This window comes from Dipteris shenzhenensis, chromosome 4 (assembly GCF_047967505.1).
Source record: "Dipteris shenzhenensis isolate YYH24624 ecotype China chromosome 4, Dip_SZ_1.0, whole genome shotgun sequence".
Classification (NCBI taxonomy): Eukaryota; Viridiplantae; Streptophyta; class Polypodiopsida; order Gleicheniales; family Dipteridaceae; genus Dipteris; species Dipteris shenzhenensis.
The window spans coordinates 56,729,911-56,746,931 of NC_141599.1; the positions used below are offsets into that span (position 1 = coordinate 56,729,911).

The following is a 17,021-nucleotide window of genomic DNA, read 5'->3' on the forward strand; positions in this document are numbered from 1 at the left end:
AAACTTGACCTTGCATCCAGAGTGGTGGTTGTGAACCAGGTATTATTGGCTACTGCCTGGGTCGTTTGCTCATGTTGGTGCAGATCTAGAAGTTGTATATCTCATGAGACCTATCAAGAACTTCCTTTGGAGTGGGTCAGATGGCACCTCAGATGTGGTAGCTAGGGTGCCTTGGGAGACCCTCATTCTCCCCACAGGGAAAGGAGATCTCAATATTATTGATCCGAACTTGCAGTGTATGGCCTTGCTTTGCAAGTTTGTAGTGAGAGGATTGATACCTGGACAGAAGCCTTGGACCTTCTCACGGGGGAGATTGGATGGACAGCTCGAGATGGATTTTTGATCTCCCTCTTCCCCTCTCATGGCTGCCATTGTGAAAGCTTAGGGCAACTTCAAAGACACTCTTCGGAAAGCTCCACCCTGCTCTCGCGAAGAAATAGACAGGCAGCCAATCATATGGAATGACTCTATTTATGATGAGCATGGCAGATCACTGGGACATGCTTCCACAGTAAGTGCCTGGAAGGCTTTCAAGAAGCTTCCAGAGGATCAAATACTCTTATCAGTTGGCCACCTCAGAGGGAGTACAATCAGGATGCAGCAGATAGATGTAGCCATACTAGCAGAGTGGATAGATACAGATGACATCCCTATCACAGAGTCCACCTGGTTGGAAGCTTTTACGGGAACGGGTATAGGTTATTGCCTTGCGGGACGCACTTGATGAGACCCTTGTCTTATATGTTCAATTAGGAGAAAGACTTCTTACATCTTCAGATGATATTCTTTTGGAGATTGCCTTCCAGCTTGTTAGGATTGCAGGTTACATGGAGTGGGGCAAGGACTCTCAGTGGTATCTTGATCTTGACCCTATTCTCCTGGTACTTGGGTCTTAGAGACTATGGTTATATGGTGGTTCCCCCATCAGGTTCTTGCAATGGGACCCAGGGGAGTGGGAGTGGATTGATGAAGGGCACCGACAGAAGAGCATCCCCTTCTTTTGTACACAGTCATCAGCTTAGCAGTAGAGGTTGGAGGCCCTCCAGAGCTCTTCATTGGGATAGTTTTCAGATTTCTATAGAGATGCAGAAAAACTTTTGGAGGAGGCTTTGGAAATCCCTCGGAAATAGAAAGATCACTCTCTTCTTTTGGCTTTCTGTGCATGGAGGGATTGCAATGAACCTGTGGAGATCCAGGTTTCGGCTAACCCTACTTGTCCTCGATGCCACGCAGTAGTTGAGTCAGTTCAGCATTGCCTCTGGGAGTGGAGAGAAGAGAGGACAATTTGGAAGGGTGTTGCTAGGATCATCAGTGGCATGGTTATCTCTTACTAGCCCTCAGGTGTTACCTGAAGAAGCAGAGGCCGCAGGTGTAGCACCAGTAACAGTGCGTGTAGGCCTACCTCAGAACCTGAAACAATATGCCATAGATACTTGGCAACCAAAACATGTCCTATCATGTATGACCACATGGGGTAGCTGGTGCCATCAAGCTTGTCATCGGCCCCAATCAGCCCAAACAAATCATCTTTGCTACCAGACATGGTGCTGAAATACAAGGCAAATGCACCAACTGGCAAAGCAAATGAGAGAAAGGCAACCTTTCATAATCAAGTGCCAAAAAACTGCCCAAGCTTCAAAGCTTATGTCTGCAAAAGACTCTGCTATCCCAAGGTGTACCTGTTGCAAGAGAAATCCCCAAAGGCAACAGAAGGCCTTCCAAGGCAACAGGAGGCCTTTCCAAAATGCAAATGAAGCAGAAATTGGAAAAGAAGCCAAGGCAACAACTGCTTACCCAATGATGAATAGCAGTGACAAGCTCTGAAAGCAAGCAAATGAGGGCTGGAAATGAGAATTGCAGCAAAAGAACTGCTCCCATGAGGAGGAGAGCATGTAGAAATGGAGTGAAAGAGATCCAATGGAGAGAAGCTCGCAGCCCGAGGCAAAGGGATGCCAAGTGAGGAGGGAAGGGCTCAAAGAGACGTCTCCAGATCAATTCAACAGCTCCAAATGGCTCCAAACGTCGGCACACAGCTCGAGGCAGCTCCGAAATGCTGGCATGCAGCTCAAGGCAGCTTGGAAATGCTGGCACGCAACTCGAGGCAGCTCCGAAATATTGAGAGACTTGAAAAATGACTGGCGCGCACCTCGAGGCGGCTCCCGTACTGCAGTGAATGCTGCTGACGCAGTGCACGAATTTCTGACGCAGTTGTTTGGATTTTTCTGACGCAGTTGTACGGATTTTCTGATGCTGTTGTACCGGATTGTATGGATTTCTATACAGTTGTACGGAATTTCTGACAGTGTCGATACGGGCTGTACGGGTTTTTTGATAGGTCTGTATGGGGCTGTACGGATTTTCTCCGTACAGCTAGGTTTTTGCTGCAGAAATTGCTCAGATTTGCTCCAAAATGCGTCTCCTTTGCGGTAGCTGCTCCAAAATGTGATCTTCTCGCGTCAGAATGAGATCTTTCGCGACAGAATTGCTTGGAAAGTATACCTCTGACGCAAGCACTTGTGAAACAAAGATACATATCCCACCACTCCTGCCAATTGCAAGGGACTAGACGTCAGGGCCTCTCCCTGAAAGAAGACAGTGGCGGCGACTGATATATGATGCTGAAAATATATGCTCTTGTATCAAGAAAGTCCACTATCCATCCTACCATAGCCCTTTGCAACTCCTGACACAGTATCAATGCCTATGGCTGATGACGTGCATGATCGTTCAACTCATGGAGGGGGGAGGGGTGTGGAGAACAAGGTCCACCTATGGTGGGAGCCTGCACAATGACCTCAAACTTCTGAGACTTTGAGATAGGCTTGGAAAGAGAGTAATCTATAGTCATGCGCCGCCGTGCTAGTGGCATCCCCGGCTCTACTCCAATCTTTAAATCCCACTGCAATCATGAAAGAAACCTCTACCCTAGGCCTCCTAGCACACTACTCCAAGGTCCAGTACGTAGCCTGCTTGAGCTGAATCTTTGACCACGAGCGAATCACTCTAGCTGCGAGACCCAATCCCCACCTGTCAGGTAGGAAGCCCAACTGAGAGTTAGTTGTGTCACCATGTGTGATCCACAGCTCCTGACCTTGGGGTCCCACCAATCCTCCATCATGTGGAATAACTGATCAAGCATCATCATGTCGAACAAATTGGGGTTAACTCTCCTCCGCCTATGGAGGCACAGTTAAACACCCAAAACGGGCGGGTCTGGGAACCAACCCCCCTTTCGAGGCGGTACTAAAAAAATTAGCTCCAGCACAAGTGGATACTCCATGGTCCAAGCCACCAAAATCCCCTCGGTAAGGGTTGCCTTGGGTGAAGATCAAGAAGTTAAGAGAACGGGTGGCCAGCTCTAGACTGCTCCTCGATAGCTACATCTTGTGCTAGAAGTGCGCTAGACTTCCGCTATGATGACAAAGCCACAGCCTGTGAGGGAGAAGACTTAGCCTTGCCCGTGCTTGAGTTTTGGCCAAGGTTGAGGCTCCATCGGAAGGAAACTCGAAGAAGAAGAAGAAAGTGGGACTGCTACAGTGGAAAAGGGCCCGCGGGGGGGGGCAGGGGGGTGGTAGGAGATAGCATGACTGGCTCTCCTATGGCATGTTGTAGTACAGAAGACTAAGTGTGTTGGGCCACGGCCCACTGGCTCCGAGGAATCTATAGTACGACCAAAGAAAGCCTCATCCTCTGAAGTCTAAGGTCGACCTAAAGAGCGCCCTCCAACTGCTCCCCTAAAACTAGGCTCGCTGCCACTCTCTAAGACTAGCGTGTCGTCTCCGGTTCTTCGCGGCCTTCGGTTTTATCAACTATAAAATTTTACTAATTGAACCAATACATGCAAAAACACAAAAAAAGTTCCTTTATGGAGTGTGCCATGTAAATCAATCACATAGAAGCTTAGAAAGATGATTTTACAATCTAGCTGACCTTAGAACCTTGTGGAACCAGGGGCATTTGACAAAACTCACACATGAGAAGTTGCAAGATCGATGTCAATTTAGTAAGAGTACGAGAAAGTGGATTGCAGGCAGGGGGTTTCTTGCATCTAGGTTGTGAATGATTGTAAGCATACATCTGGAACTCGTAGAGTCCCAAACTTTTGACATGCCGAGGTCTATTCAGCCATTATTCATCAGTATAGGAGGTCATTGGGAATCTGATGTTATGCATATGATAATGTTCTTCCTATAGGCTATAACCTTTCTTGCCTATAAGTCAAAGGTTTTTTATTTTAAGATATCTTTCCATATGCATCATCTTTATTAGTCACACTATTTTCAAGACAATCTGCAAATACTCTATGTGAAAGGGAGCTAGAACTCTGTTTTTAATACATGTGAATGTCATGCTCGAGTGGAGTAAATTGGTTTCCTCACATATCGAGTCTTTGATACCATAATGCTAGAAACTTTGATTTGATACTCCTAGTCTTTTGGATGTTTAGTGCTGCTAAAAGCCCTCACCCCTGAATGCTGCAAGGAATGCTGACTATTTTTTACAAGCAGACTAGCTTTGGTTTCATAGTGGTGGATTTATTCGAAGGCTGAAAGCAAATATTCATCTATCCTTTACCTCAAAGGTTGCACTGAGATTTTGTCCGGAGACTGATTCATGGTATGTTCTGTCTCTTGATCAGGGTCATACAGATGGCCACATGGCGCTGCTCGACAAACGAACACACACGCTCATTGTAGGAGATCACTGTGTAGGGTAAGGGATTCTTTCTTTCCTTAAATTAATCTGTAGTTCAGTTCTGTTTCCCCGCAGAATGTAGGTTTTTCTATTATGTAGTACATGGTAAAAGTCTCCAAAAACATAGACTGGAAGCTGGAAGCTTTCTTAGTTATTGTGGATGGATTCATTCGTGATGGCTCAGAGAGAGATACTTAGAGCATATAAGCAGCTTTGGGTAAAAGTATGAATTTATTGGTGCTTCTGATTGCTTGAGGTATTGATGGGCTGAAAAGAACCATGTGAGATACAATATTAAGATTACAAATGTCCATCTGCTAGTATATCTATCCAAGCAGACTGAGCAAGGAAATCAGCAGAGGTCTACACTTGGGAGTCCTCGATCCACCCACCTAAGTATTCCCATGGTGGGAAAGGTATTATGACTGTTTCAAATGGAAGTTTCTGGTGGGGTGGATGTGTTTTTCAAACTGGTTCTAGTGGAGTGATCTCAGCGGTGAAAAGCATGATGGGTAAAACTTTCTACGAAGGCCTTCTTACATCATGGCCTATATTCGTTGCATATGCTATTTTTTCCCAATCAGACTGGGTATGTATTCTTGGCGACCTAATGGTGTCTGCATGTTTGGGGAAATGTTGCTTTTGGTGACAGAGACGCCATAGCTTCTTACAACTTCACAGAATCTCCTGGCATACTGAACATCCAACTGACAATTTATGGTACTGCTATTGGATACCTTCGTACGACTATTTGGTTTAATGGCTGCTAAGCATGGCTTGGCCTAGCACAAGAATCATGGAAAATAATTGAATCTGTCTAGAAGAGGTTCATAAATGAAAAATTGGGAGCCAAAGCACCAATTGCTTACCAAATGTTGCTGGTAGCAGTAGGATCTACCAATTTATTTACTACAAATGCCATCGTTGAAATCCGTACTCCGGCAAGGGGAGTTAGTCTTGGAAATGGAAGTGAGAACGCGGGAGAATGGAGCTGAAGCAAGCTGGAATGAAAAACCAATGAACTACAAAGCTACGGTAGTCTAGAGATGAATTGGAAATGAAATGACTAAGCAATGATACTCAAAGAGATACATAATGAATTGGAAATTAAATGACTTAGCAATGAACAAAATGAGAGTACTCACATGTAGACCAAAGAGCTTGTAGCTTGATACTTGATTAATTTGACAATAGACTAGAACACACTAGAACACACCAAACTGACTCAACTTAGCTTCATATTCTAACATCCCCCCATGAAAGCAAGGTGAGAGACTACTGGAATGGAACCAAGAATAGAACATGACAATGACGGTCATCAAACTGTGCAATGAGAACTAGACATGGCTCCCATGCTAACTCAGAGGCAAGTGAGCATGGCTCAAAGGCTAGTGAGCATGGTATAGACTTAGAGGCTTGCCTAGCATGGCTCAGAGGCCCATCATGCATGGATGCATGACCAACTCAGAGGTCTAGGAGAACGATGCACCAACATCTTGGAACTCACATGCTAGGCCTGATAATTAGACCTATCAAAGCCAACACATAGCTCTCACCGTACATCCCCCTCCTAGCTCGAGAGACTAATGAGGACATGACAAATATAAAATCAATACATCATTTTAGGAGGACTATCCAAGGCTGAGAACCTTTATTGACACCTCAAACATTCATTTTAGAGGGACTACTCAAGGTAGAGAACCTTTATTGACCCCAATCATAGAAAATAAAATTAAAAATAATTCATTCATTTTATGCATAGCAAGGGCAGAGAACCCATAAATGACCCCAACTAGCTGCTACACATAAGAGTGCACATCCCAATCCGAAGAAGTACATATGTCATTGAAGAATATGGCGAGAATGCCCCGAATGATATATCGATGCCGGCCATGGGAGTAGCTACAAGGAGCAATCACATGATGACTCTCAAAATGTCGTGATGTGAGTCACCAAGATCGAAGTAGAGCCTCAAATTTGAGCAATTATGCCCAAAGGAGGCAAAAAGCCCAAATGAATGTACCTTATGGTTATGAAATTATATCAATTTTGGGAAATCCCCAAAATATTTACATGTTAGAGGCTTCAATTATGCCAAAGGACCACAAAAGTTTGAAAAGCCCTAAATTTTGGAAATTAGGGTTTTTAAAATTTTAGGGCTTTTCAAAATTTGTTGCAAGAAAGTGTCCTAGCAATACTTAGGAGCCCTATGATCATGAAAGTCCAAAAAAGTACTAATCATCCAACCTGAAATTTCAAAACTCGACTTTTAGGTCAAAAAACACAGTTTTGACTGTTTTTCTCAGATTTCAGAACTAGATTTGTTGTTCAGAGTGTCTTCCAGCAGCAATAGAGGTGGGCGACTGTAGAGGTAAAGGAGACAGCTGAAAAATGACCTCAACTAAACCCAAAACAGTGTGGCGGCTGGTAGAGAGGCCACAAACTTGCTGAAAAAGAGGTCTAGAGTGAAGTTTTTGCGATGAAGAGATCCAAGACCAGCAGCTTCACCAATGGCAGCAGCTCCAAGCTTGAATTTGTTAAAGAAGAGCAGCTCATGGAGAGGATAAAGGTGAGAAGAGAACAAGATGGGGAGAAAGGAGTGGAAGGGAGCTCAATCATGGAGGAGAGACACTAAAAAAACACACCTTTGTGAGCTTAAGGGTCTTCTTGCTATCTTTTTTTGAGCCTCAAAGTAAGCGTTTTGAGCAGTGAGCAAAAAATAGTGGTACCATGAAGCTGCTTCTAGCAAATTCCCTCCCAAACAACTTTTGCAACTAATTGATTTTATTACTATTCATATGATTTGATTCATTTTGTACATGAATTGATCGAGAAACAACTAATTAATATGATAATGAAGACAATTAATGCACGAGTAAAATGCTTAAGAAATACAACCAATAAATCATTGATCACCTTATAAGCATTATGCACACCAATTATGGATCACCTTCATGTCGCCATGAGCAAGAATAAACTTGTGTAATGGAGCCTCCAGAGCTCGTCTAGGGGTTGCATTGGCATAGCCCTTGGAAGAGCTCCGGGGTCCATTTTTTGTCTTTGTTTAGGACAATCATTCCCTTCAAGTGAAGCAAATAAGGATGCCCTTTCTAGAATCATTGATTGTGATCTTGTTATTATTATATTTGTTCAATTGATAGTCTAACATAACAAATGGCTTTTTTAATATTACACCAACCGTTTTGACTACAAACATGACGATATTTGGAGTCATATTGACCAAGTTATGGAGAAAACAAAACTGGTTGTCCGATCCCTTCAAGGACGGCCCGGGGCTGCGCAGCCCCTAGCCGTGCTTGGGGAGCTTGGACAGCCAGTTTTGTGCATGGGAGGCTTGGACAGATAGTCGTATTTTGGCCATAAATTGGTCAATATGACTTCAAATATGGTCATGTTTATAGTCGAAATGATCGGAATGACATCAAATCGAAGCCATTTCTCATGACCATATTTGGAGTCATATTGACCAAGTTATGGAAAAAACAAAACTGGCTGTCCAATCCCTTCAAGCATGGCCCGGGGCTGCGCAGCCCCTAGCCATGGTTGGGGGGCTTGGACAGCCAGTTTTGTGCTTGGGAGGCTTAGACAGATAGTCGTATTTTGGCCATAAATTGGTCAATATGACTCCAAATATGGTCATGTTTGTAGTCGAAAGGATCGGAATGACATCAAATCGAAGCCATTTCTCATGTTAGACTATCAAAATTCTACATGTTTATAAATTTTGGTTGAAAACTCTGAACTTTGTAATGAACTCTTACAATTGGCAGCTTTTAAATAGAACTACGAGGCCTTGTTGGCATAAAGGTTTCGTTCTTGGCCATAGAAACCCCAAAGAGTATCTTTATACTTGTCTTGTGAAATGGTTTAGAGAGACCAAATAGCTAGGTGGAGCTAAGACGTCTTGCTGGCATAAAGGATTTTGTCGACCTGAAGAGACCCAAAGAGCATCTTAATGATTTTCTTGTGACATGGTTTGAGGCTACATATATTGTCATCAACACTTGTGATTAAAGAAACACAAAAGTTCTTCAAGATTAGGGTCTTTTACATCATTGGTGTGCATGCCTTGGTTGTAGTGCTTGCTTGGAATGCAAGTTTAAAATGGTTGCCTTTAAATACACAATGCTTTGTATACATAAACCAAAAAGATGCTTTGACGGCTTGCTTCCAATCACTGTATTGGTTCGACGATCAATGATTTGGAGGTTTTGTTTAGAATGCAGGTTTGGAATAATTACCTTCAAATAAAAACTTCATCCTTCCAATCAGTGCATTGGTTTGAAGATATGCATGCTTCCAATCACTGCATTGCTTTGAAGATTAATGCATGTTTAGAATGCTTTGAATATGCAGCTACACAAGAACCTCCCTTTGAAGCCCTTGCCCTCTTTTCTTGAGCTCTCACACTCCTCTAAATCCATCTCCTAGACCCTTGCCAACTAGCCTTACTCCTCATGTGATGACAAATCAAAAGTTTTCTAGAAGTGTTGCTCAACATATGTGAGTCTTATATCATGAGTAGTTCTTGCTTTGAGGTTCCAAAAAATGACCAAAAAATCAAGGCCCTTGAACTCAGCCCATAAAAATCTCACAAAAAAATAAAAAAGATCACAATCAAAGCTCGCAAAAAATAAACAGCCTACCTAGGAAATCGGATAAAAAGAGAGGTGACCCGACTGTACTCCTCAACAGGATCAAAACCAAAGTGAAGGGTGATAGAAAAATCCTTCTGGAAGCTACCCCCGAGGGATTAGCCTTGAGTACCGAAGCAGTGGCCTCAGGAGAATCGAAACCACCTGAAAGAAGCCTCATCCCAATAAGCGTACATTTGAAAGCTGACGAGCGAGCTCTTCTGGTAAAGACGCAAGCATCCAATCCTTGGCTTCCGATTGGAAGGGTGGGACCCATGGATTTGAGCGAAGAGTAAAGTAGAGCTTTCAAGCTTTACATCCTTTCTGAGCTGCTGCAACACGTGTTCTAAAAAATAATTGTCTTCATAGCCGGGGTGGAAGTGGTCGAGGATTGATTGAATGAGAATCCATTTGTTAATCGGGGTGAAAAGGCGGACTCAAACATGGTGAAGCTCTATCCGTCAATTCCTTGCTATTGCAGAGGGCTGGATTTCAAAAAGAGAGAGGGGCTGATGAGAAAAAGGAGGATCGAGGGGAAAGGAGGGGATTGAAGAGAGGGAAGCCAAGAGGGGCTGAAGGGCTGTAGGGAAGGGAGGGGCTGAGGGAGGATAGGGAGAGAGGAGGGGTGACACTAGGGTAGGCGGGGGGGGGGAGGGAGGGAGGCGGGAGGGCTAGTGTGGCTGATGGGGGCTAGGAGGGGCCAGAGGGGGTGGCGAGAGAGGACGTAGAGGTTAGAGGGGGAGGTGGGGGAGAAGGGGGTGCGAGACAGCATGTAGGGGGGCGGAGAGGGCTAGAGAGAGGGGCGGGAAAGGTAGCAAAGGGGGCGGGCGAGATAAGGGCCTTCTGACCACCAATCTGGCCATAAAATTGAAACATGTTGGGAAACGGATGAGGTTCCCCCTTCTACTGATGCTCGAGCTCGTCGATGACCAATGAGAGTATCCCTGTAGGAGTTGAAGCTGTGGATGAACCATTTGACGTGTCTCCTTATGCTTAGCTTCTGGTGCTATGGGCAATCTTCTTTCTTGTGACCTGGCACATGACAATGGAAGCATCGGTTCTCTTTGGCATAGATTGCTCATGTCGCTACATCCAAGTATCCGCCATAGCCATTGCTATCCTTGGCCATCCAAGTCTTCATCTGCTGCCCATTCCCACCACCATGAATCCTGGAACTTCTTTGTTGACCTGTTTGAATTTTGTGCATGAGCTCAAAATTCTGAGCAAGCTCCCATGCGCTCTCATAGTCCCATGGCCTGAAAATATGAACATATCACTAGATGTTTGAATGCAAACCATGGAGAAACTTGCTTAACTTCTGGATGTCCTCCTATTGCAACTATATATATGGACACCTGGGTAAACTTATTGGTGTAACAATTAACCGTCTCTGTGTCCCTTTGGCACATCTCAAAGAACTGGCTCACGAAGAACTGTCTAGGTACTGAGGTGGCAGGAACTTGTTGTGATATTTTTCATGAACTCCGTCCACACATAATGAGGTGCCTCCTCGTTTGCATCATAGTGGTCCTTGTGCCACTCGAACCACTAGGTGACTGCCAAGCTTGTGAGGTGCACTGATGTGAGAATGCACCTTTCGTTGTCGTTTTTAGGCACAATTGAAAAGTAGCTTTCAAATTGATTGAGCCATGAAGTCAACACTAAAGGTCCGGTCTTACCATCACACCAAATGAAGTGGAGCGTCCTCGAAAAAGAAGATTTCGTGGGTTGCTAGACTCTCTCTCCCTTCCTTTATCTCCATATGGTAAGAGTAGAGAAATGAAAAGTTGCCGGTCCCATTCTTTCTTCTCCTTGCCAGCGGTGCGCTTTTGAAAAGTAGCTTTCAAACTGATTGAGCCACGAAGTCAACACTAAAGGTTCGGTCTTACCATCACACCGAATGAAGTGGAGCATCCTCGGAAAAGAAGATTTCATGGGTTGCTGGACTTTCTCTCCCTTCCTTTATCTCCATATGGTAAGAGTAGAGAAATGAAAAGTTGCCGGTCCCGTTCTTCCTTCTCCTTGCTAGCGGTGCACTCTCTAAGCTCCTTGGCTTCGTGATCCTCACGGTCACGTTCTTCTTTCGCCTCCCAAGCTACTCTCTCGCGCTATCTGGCGGCCTTCTCACGATCGTCCCGCATCTCTTGGAGTTGAACGATGCGTTTAAAGAGACTCTCAGACGGTTATTGTTGCATCATATTCTGTAGACATCATGGCCATCATGCCAGACATAGAGGCCTCTACATGATTCTATGGTGGTGGGGTGGTGGATCCCTCATCCCCCCCGGTGTTGGACTTCTCACTTGTACTCATGGTGTCCTTTCCGGATCTTGTCTATACCATAAAGTCCCTAAACTGACCCTCCCTATTTCAAGAAAGAAAATCTGAAGCTCTGATACCAATGTAACAGGGAGATAGCCTACTAACTCTCTCTCCTACTCACTATTATTTAAACTAATAGAAAAATGTGTTCAAAACACAAGTGGAACTGTGGAGCAAGTGTGAGAATCCGAGGGAGGAAATATAATGGGCCTCCAAAGAGGGAAATAGCATTTGAAATAATGTTTGGCCTAGAGGGCTGAATACAACTATAAAGAATTGAAGAGCTAAATATTGTATGGAGGGAATGAACCCTCACTACAAGAGAGAAATGGGAGTACTGTATGGAGGAGCTAAACCCTCACTGCCGTTGAACTGAGTTTTGATGGAGAAAAGGGACTGCTCTGTTGCAGAACACTAACTGATGTTGCTGTTCGGACTGAACCAAACCTCTAGATGGGACCTGTAGATTCCCAAGAACACGCCGGTCGTGTTGGTAGGTCACCCGAACTTATCCTTGCTCCTGTCCAGCTAAGCTGACTGGGCTTTTGGCTGTTGGAACTACCACGTGGCACTGTCAACGTGGCTCCTGTTGAGGTGGCACCTTTAGGTTGATGTGGCACTTGCAGATGCTGATGTAGGCTCTGCCTTGCTCTGTTGATGTGGCTTCCTGCATGGCAACCTGACATGGTTGCCTATGTGGCAACTTGTTGATGTGGTTGCCTACATAAGCGCCGCAAGCATCCAATCTCTAGCCTGTGATCTGGAGGGGTGGGAGTTAAAGATGCGTGCGAAGAGAGTCGTGATACACTCATGCTCCAAATCCTTTTGCAACTGTTGCAGCTCTTTTTTTGAGAAAGTGACGGTTCTCGCGGCCGGTGTGTGCAGTAACGGATTGACTGAATGGGTACCCATTCGTCAATCGAGGTGGGAAAGGCCGACTCAAACACAAAGAAACTTTGTCCGCTTTCCTGAAGCCCAGGAGACCCCCCAAAAAATAGGGGGTACACCTGATGAAGGGAGAGGGTGAAAGGAGGGAGGGAGAGAGAAGATTGAGCAAGTATGGAGAATGAATGAGGGGGAGGAGTCAGAAAGGAGAAAGGGAGGGCAGCAAGAGGGAGAGGGGAAGGGAAGGGGGCAAGAGGAGGAGAGGAGGGGAGGGTAGATGAGAGGAGTGGAGGAGGGGGGGGGGGGGGGGAGCGAAGAAACAGCGCGGGGTTGGTGGGGGGGGGGCTGTGCAGGCAGCAGCGCAGGGGGGGCACGCAGGCGGGCAGCAGCGCGGGGAGGGGGGGGCTGCGCGGGCAGCAGCGTGGGGGGGAGGGGCTGCAGCAACGCGCGGGGGAGGGGCTGTACAGGTAGCAGCGCAGGGGGGGCACGCAGGCGGGCAGCAGCGCGGGGGAGGGGGGGCTGCGTGGGCAGCAGCGTGCGGGGGAGGGGCTGCAGAATGTGCGGGGGTAGGGGCAGCAGCAGCGCGGGGGGTAGGGGGGAGAGAGAGGGGAGGTGGGGGGGAGCAGCAGGTAGGGGGGAGGGGAGGGAGGAGGCAGCAAGGAGGGGAGGGAGGGGGCAGCAAGAAGGGGAGCAGGAAGGAGGAAGGGCAGCAGGAGGAGCGGGGAGCAGCAGCCAGGGAAATGTAAATTCTGATTTCCACTGGCATATGAGGTGCAACATCACAGGAAGTGGGCAATAGCCCATCAGAGGGTTGAGAAGGACCCTGATTTTTGTCAAAACTAGCAAAGGGTAATCTGGATTTTCAGCAAATATGACATCCTCACTAATGACAACCTTCTTGGTCACGGGATTATAAAAGTCTATACCCCTTGCTTTCATTGTTGTAGCCAATAAAGATGCACTTTTCTGCCTTGTCATCAAGTTTGCCATGCAACTCTCGAGGCACATGTGCATATGCTACACAATAAAATGTATGGAAATGGCCCACATCAAACTTACAACCAAACCATGCTTGATAAGGTGTCATGACCTTAAGAGCCTTGTGGGACACCTGTTCAAAATATGATTCGACGAGCACATATGGCCTCCATCCAAAATTTGTGTGGCAACCCTTTTGCTTCTAGCATGCATCTCCCCATCTTTGAAAGTGACCAATTTTTCCTTTCACCCTTCCCATTCTGTTGAGGAGTATACCTCATCGTAAACTGATGTGTAATGTCATTCTCAGCAAAAAATGGTTGCAATGCTTGGATAGATATTCCCCCCTCGATCTGAACGGAGAGTCTGCAACCGGCATTTGCAGCCAAGGTCACAAAGTGCTTGACAACATTGCAAACTTCGGACTTCTTCTTAAGAGTAAAACATGTGAAGTCATCTATGAATGTAACATAATAAAGATGGACTCCAAGAGATGGGAGTGCACATGGGTCCAAAAACATCAACATGGACAAGCTGTAACTTTCATGCAGCCCAGACTGCACCAATCTAGGAAAGGGAAAACGATGCATTTTACCCAAAATAAGACCCCACATATTTTGTTTGGAGGCGTCTCCAAACGAGGCAAGGCATCAACCATATTAAGCTTTTGCAATAACACAAGGCTACCATAATTTACGTGCCCAAACCCGGCATGCCATAACTCTGCACCCTGCATGGCAATCGTAGCTGAATATTCTACTCTCATAGGCATCAAGCTGAAATAATCTGTGGCATAATGTATTGGTGAAAACCAAGCCATAATCTCTCTCCCTGTCACAGACCGTACGTTTGTCATCCTAAAAGATAACCTGGTAACCTCTTTGAGAGAAAGAAGGAACAAAAAGTAAATCATTCTTTATCCCAAGGACATACAAAACATCCTAGAGGCAAAAATCTGAACCGTCCACAACTGTGAGTGAAAGTTCTCCAATCCCTTTAACTGGATAAGAAGAATCGTTGGCACAAGAAACTGACTTGCCAACCAGTGTGCTAGATAACTTTTCAAAGAAAGATTTATGTGAGGTGATATGGCAGGAAGCACTGCTATCATAGTACCAGAAAATGCGTGACTCCCAAGAAACCTCAAGCTACAAGTAAAGAAGGCCCCAATTATGCTCAACAAAATGAGCAATAGTATCATCGGAACCTACATGATGAGCTGAGCCTAAAATTTCCATACTAGATTTCTTCTTTTTTGCAACCCTCTTGGGGAATTCACTGATGTGATGACCAGGCTTTTTGCAATAATGGCATTTGCTTTTCTTGAAAGGCTGTGAGGCATCCTTTTTATCTTTCCCATTTGTATGTGCATGTCTAGAACCATTGCTAGAGGCATGACTTGGCTGAACTTTCTTTTTGCCCTTGTCCTTTGCTGAAAAAGCATGCTCCCCACTAAGAGAATGTGAAGCCATATGCTTTCGCATCTACTCCTCCTGCAACAATAGCGCTACCAACTCTTGACTAGTGGGGCGATTCAGATTCCCTCTCATTGAAATGTTGAGAGACGTATAAAAAGAAAGATAAGACTCTGGCAAGGAGTTCCAAGTAATGATGGGAGTCGGCCCGATGCGTGAAGAAGGGTGAGAGTGGCTTTTGGTTGTATGGTTCAACCAATAGTCTTGGATTCAAGCCCAAAAGTCATAAATATAGCAAATGAATCACCAACAGAGCTAATCAACAGGATGAAGATTGTTCTCAACGCAATAGAAGCTCCACAAAATGCTGATTTTAATCATTGTTTTGCCAAAAAAACCATGCACCCAAAAGTGCAAAATATAGCAAATGAAACACCAACAAAGCTAATCACCCAGGGTGAAGATTGTTCTCAATGCAATAGAAGCTCCCCAAAATACTGATTTTAATCACTGTTTTGCAAAAAATAGCAAGCTCCCTTACTGAGTGGACTGAAATGCGCCCAAAAGTGCAAAATATGGACTGTCCTTGCACAATATTTCTCTCCGGACAAAAAAATGATATATATAGCAAATGAACCACCAATAGAGCTAATCAAAAGGGTGAAGAATCAAGATTGTTCTCAACGCAATAGAACCTCCCCAAAATGCTGTTTTGTATTATTGTTTTGCAAAAACAACAAGTTTCCTAACTGAGTGGACTGAAAATGCCCAAAAATGATAAATATAGCAAATGAACCACCAACCGAGCTAATCATTAGGGTGAAGATTATTCTCAACACAATAGAAGCTCCCCAAAATGCTGACTTTTATCACTGTTTTGCAAAAAACAGCAAGTTCCCTAACTGAGTGGACTGAAAATGAAACTGAAACTAGACCTCAAAGTCCAACTTTACAATAGTATTCCAGCAACTCAGGGAGCTATGGGCTGGCTGGACTGCAAAGGGCAGCAAGGGAACAACTTCCCAATCAAATCGCAATTGATCCTGGGCATTCTAGGAATGGTTTGCGGGCACCTCCGGACATAGCACACAGCTAGCAACTCAAATCGCAGCAAGAAAGGTCTTCTAGCATGGAATCACAGCACTTGGAGAGGCTATGGGACAGATTGCAGCACTTTGGGATGCAAATAGGAAGCCTGGGCCGCAATCGCAATATGATAGGGAAGCTCTAGAACTAATCACAATAGTCTATGGATGCAGACTAGGCGCTGGAATTCACTGGCTGAGCTTGGTGAGGCTATTGGAGCTCATACGCCTTCAAGGAAGTGTGCAAGGAGGTGAAGGAAAGAAACAATACACAGCACTAGGGCCCAGAAAAAGGGCTGGACCCCCCCGAAGGTCTTTATTGCAATAGAATAGACTTTTGCACAACTGGAGCTCAGAAGAGCTTAGGCTGAGTACAACTCTCCTTTTTTCTAGAGCTCAAGGGCTCTTCTTTTATAGGCTTGGCCCCAACCTGAAACCAGATCTTTCTAAAAAGCTGGGGCTAGCTTTCCTAAGCCTAGATTAGGCTTTCTTTCTCAAAAAGCTAGAGCTTTTACACTTCTAGCTTTTTGGAGCTTCTAAAAGCTAATTCGCATGCTTTCTGAGCCAGATCCTTGGCTTTTAGGCTATTTCACTGGCTTTTAGCCCCGTGGGGCCCTCCATATGTAGGCGCCACCTCCTCTTGGTGCTTTTTGCCTTGTAGGTCCTGCTTTTTGTCGCTTTCCCTTAACTTTAGGGCTCTTTTTGCACCCTTCTTGGACCTACACATCGCCACAATCAAAATCCAACACTTTAACCCATTAAAGGTTAGTCTAATGCATGCATTCTAGTTCTTGGACTATTTCTAGTCCCTTGTGGGCATCCCCACAGTTCTCTTTTACCAATGCAACACAAAAGTAAAACAATAATACTTATTATTGGTTAACCACTTTAACTTTCTTTGTTGCAGATTGAATTAGTTGACGAGCATGTGATTTTTCTTCACATTTTAAAAAAAATGTCGGCTTTGGAATCATGCTCATCAAAGC

The 17,021-nt window shown here is 45.1% G+C and overlaps 1 protein-coding gene across 4 annotated transcripts in view; it reads left to right on the forward strand.

Moving 5' to 3' along the window:
• The window catches only part of LOC147903091 (Metallo-hydrolase/oxidoreductase superfamily protein), a 176,508-nt gene that overhangs the window by 153,638 nt on the left and 5,849 nt on the right, over positions 1–17,021 (forward strand). For all 4 annotated transcript variants that reach the window (XM_087373312.1, XM_087373313.1, XM_087373311.1 and 1 more), the window contains one exon: positions 4,640–4,713. In XM_087373312.1, coding sequence (XP_087229438.1) covers positions 4,640–4,713 — 74 coding nt within the window. The remainder of the gene's footprint in view (positions 1–4,639; positions 4,714–17,021) is intronic.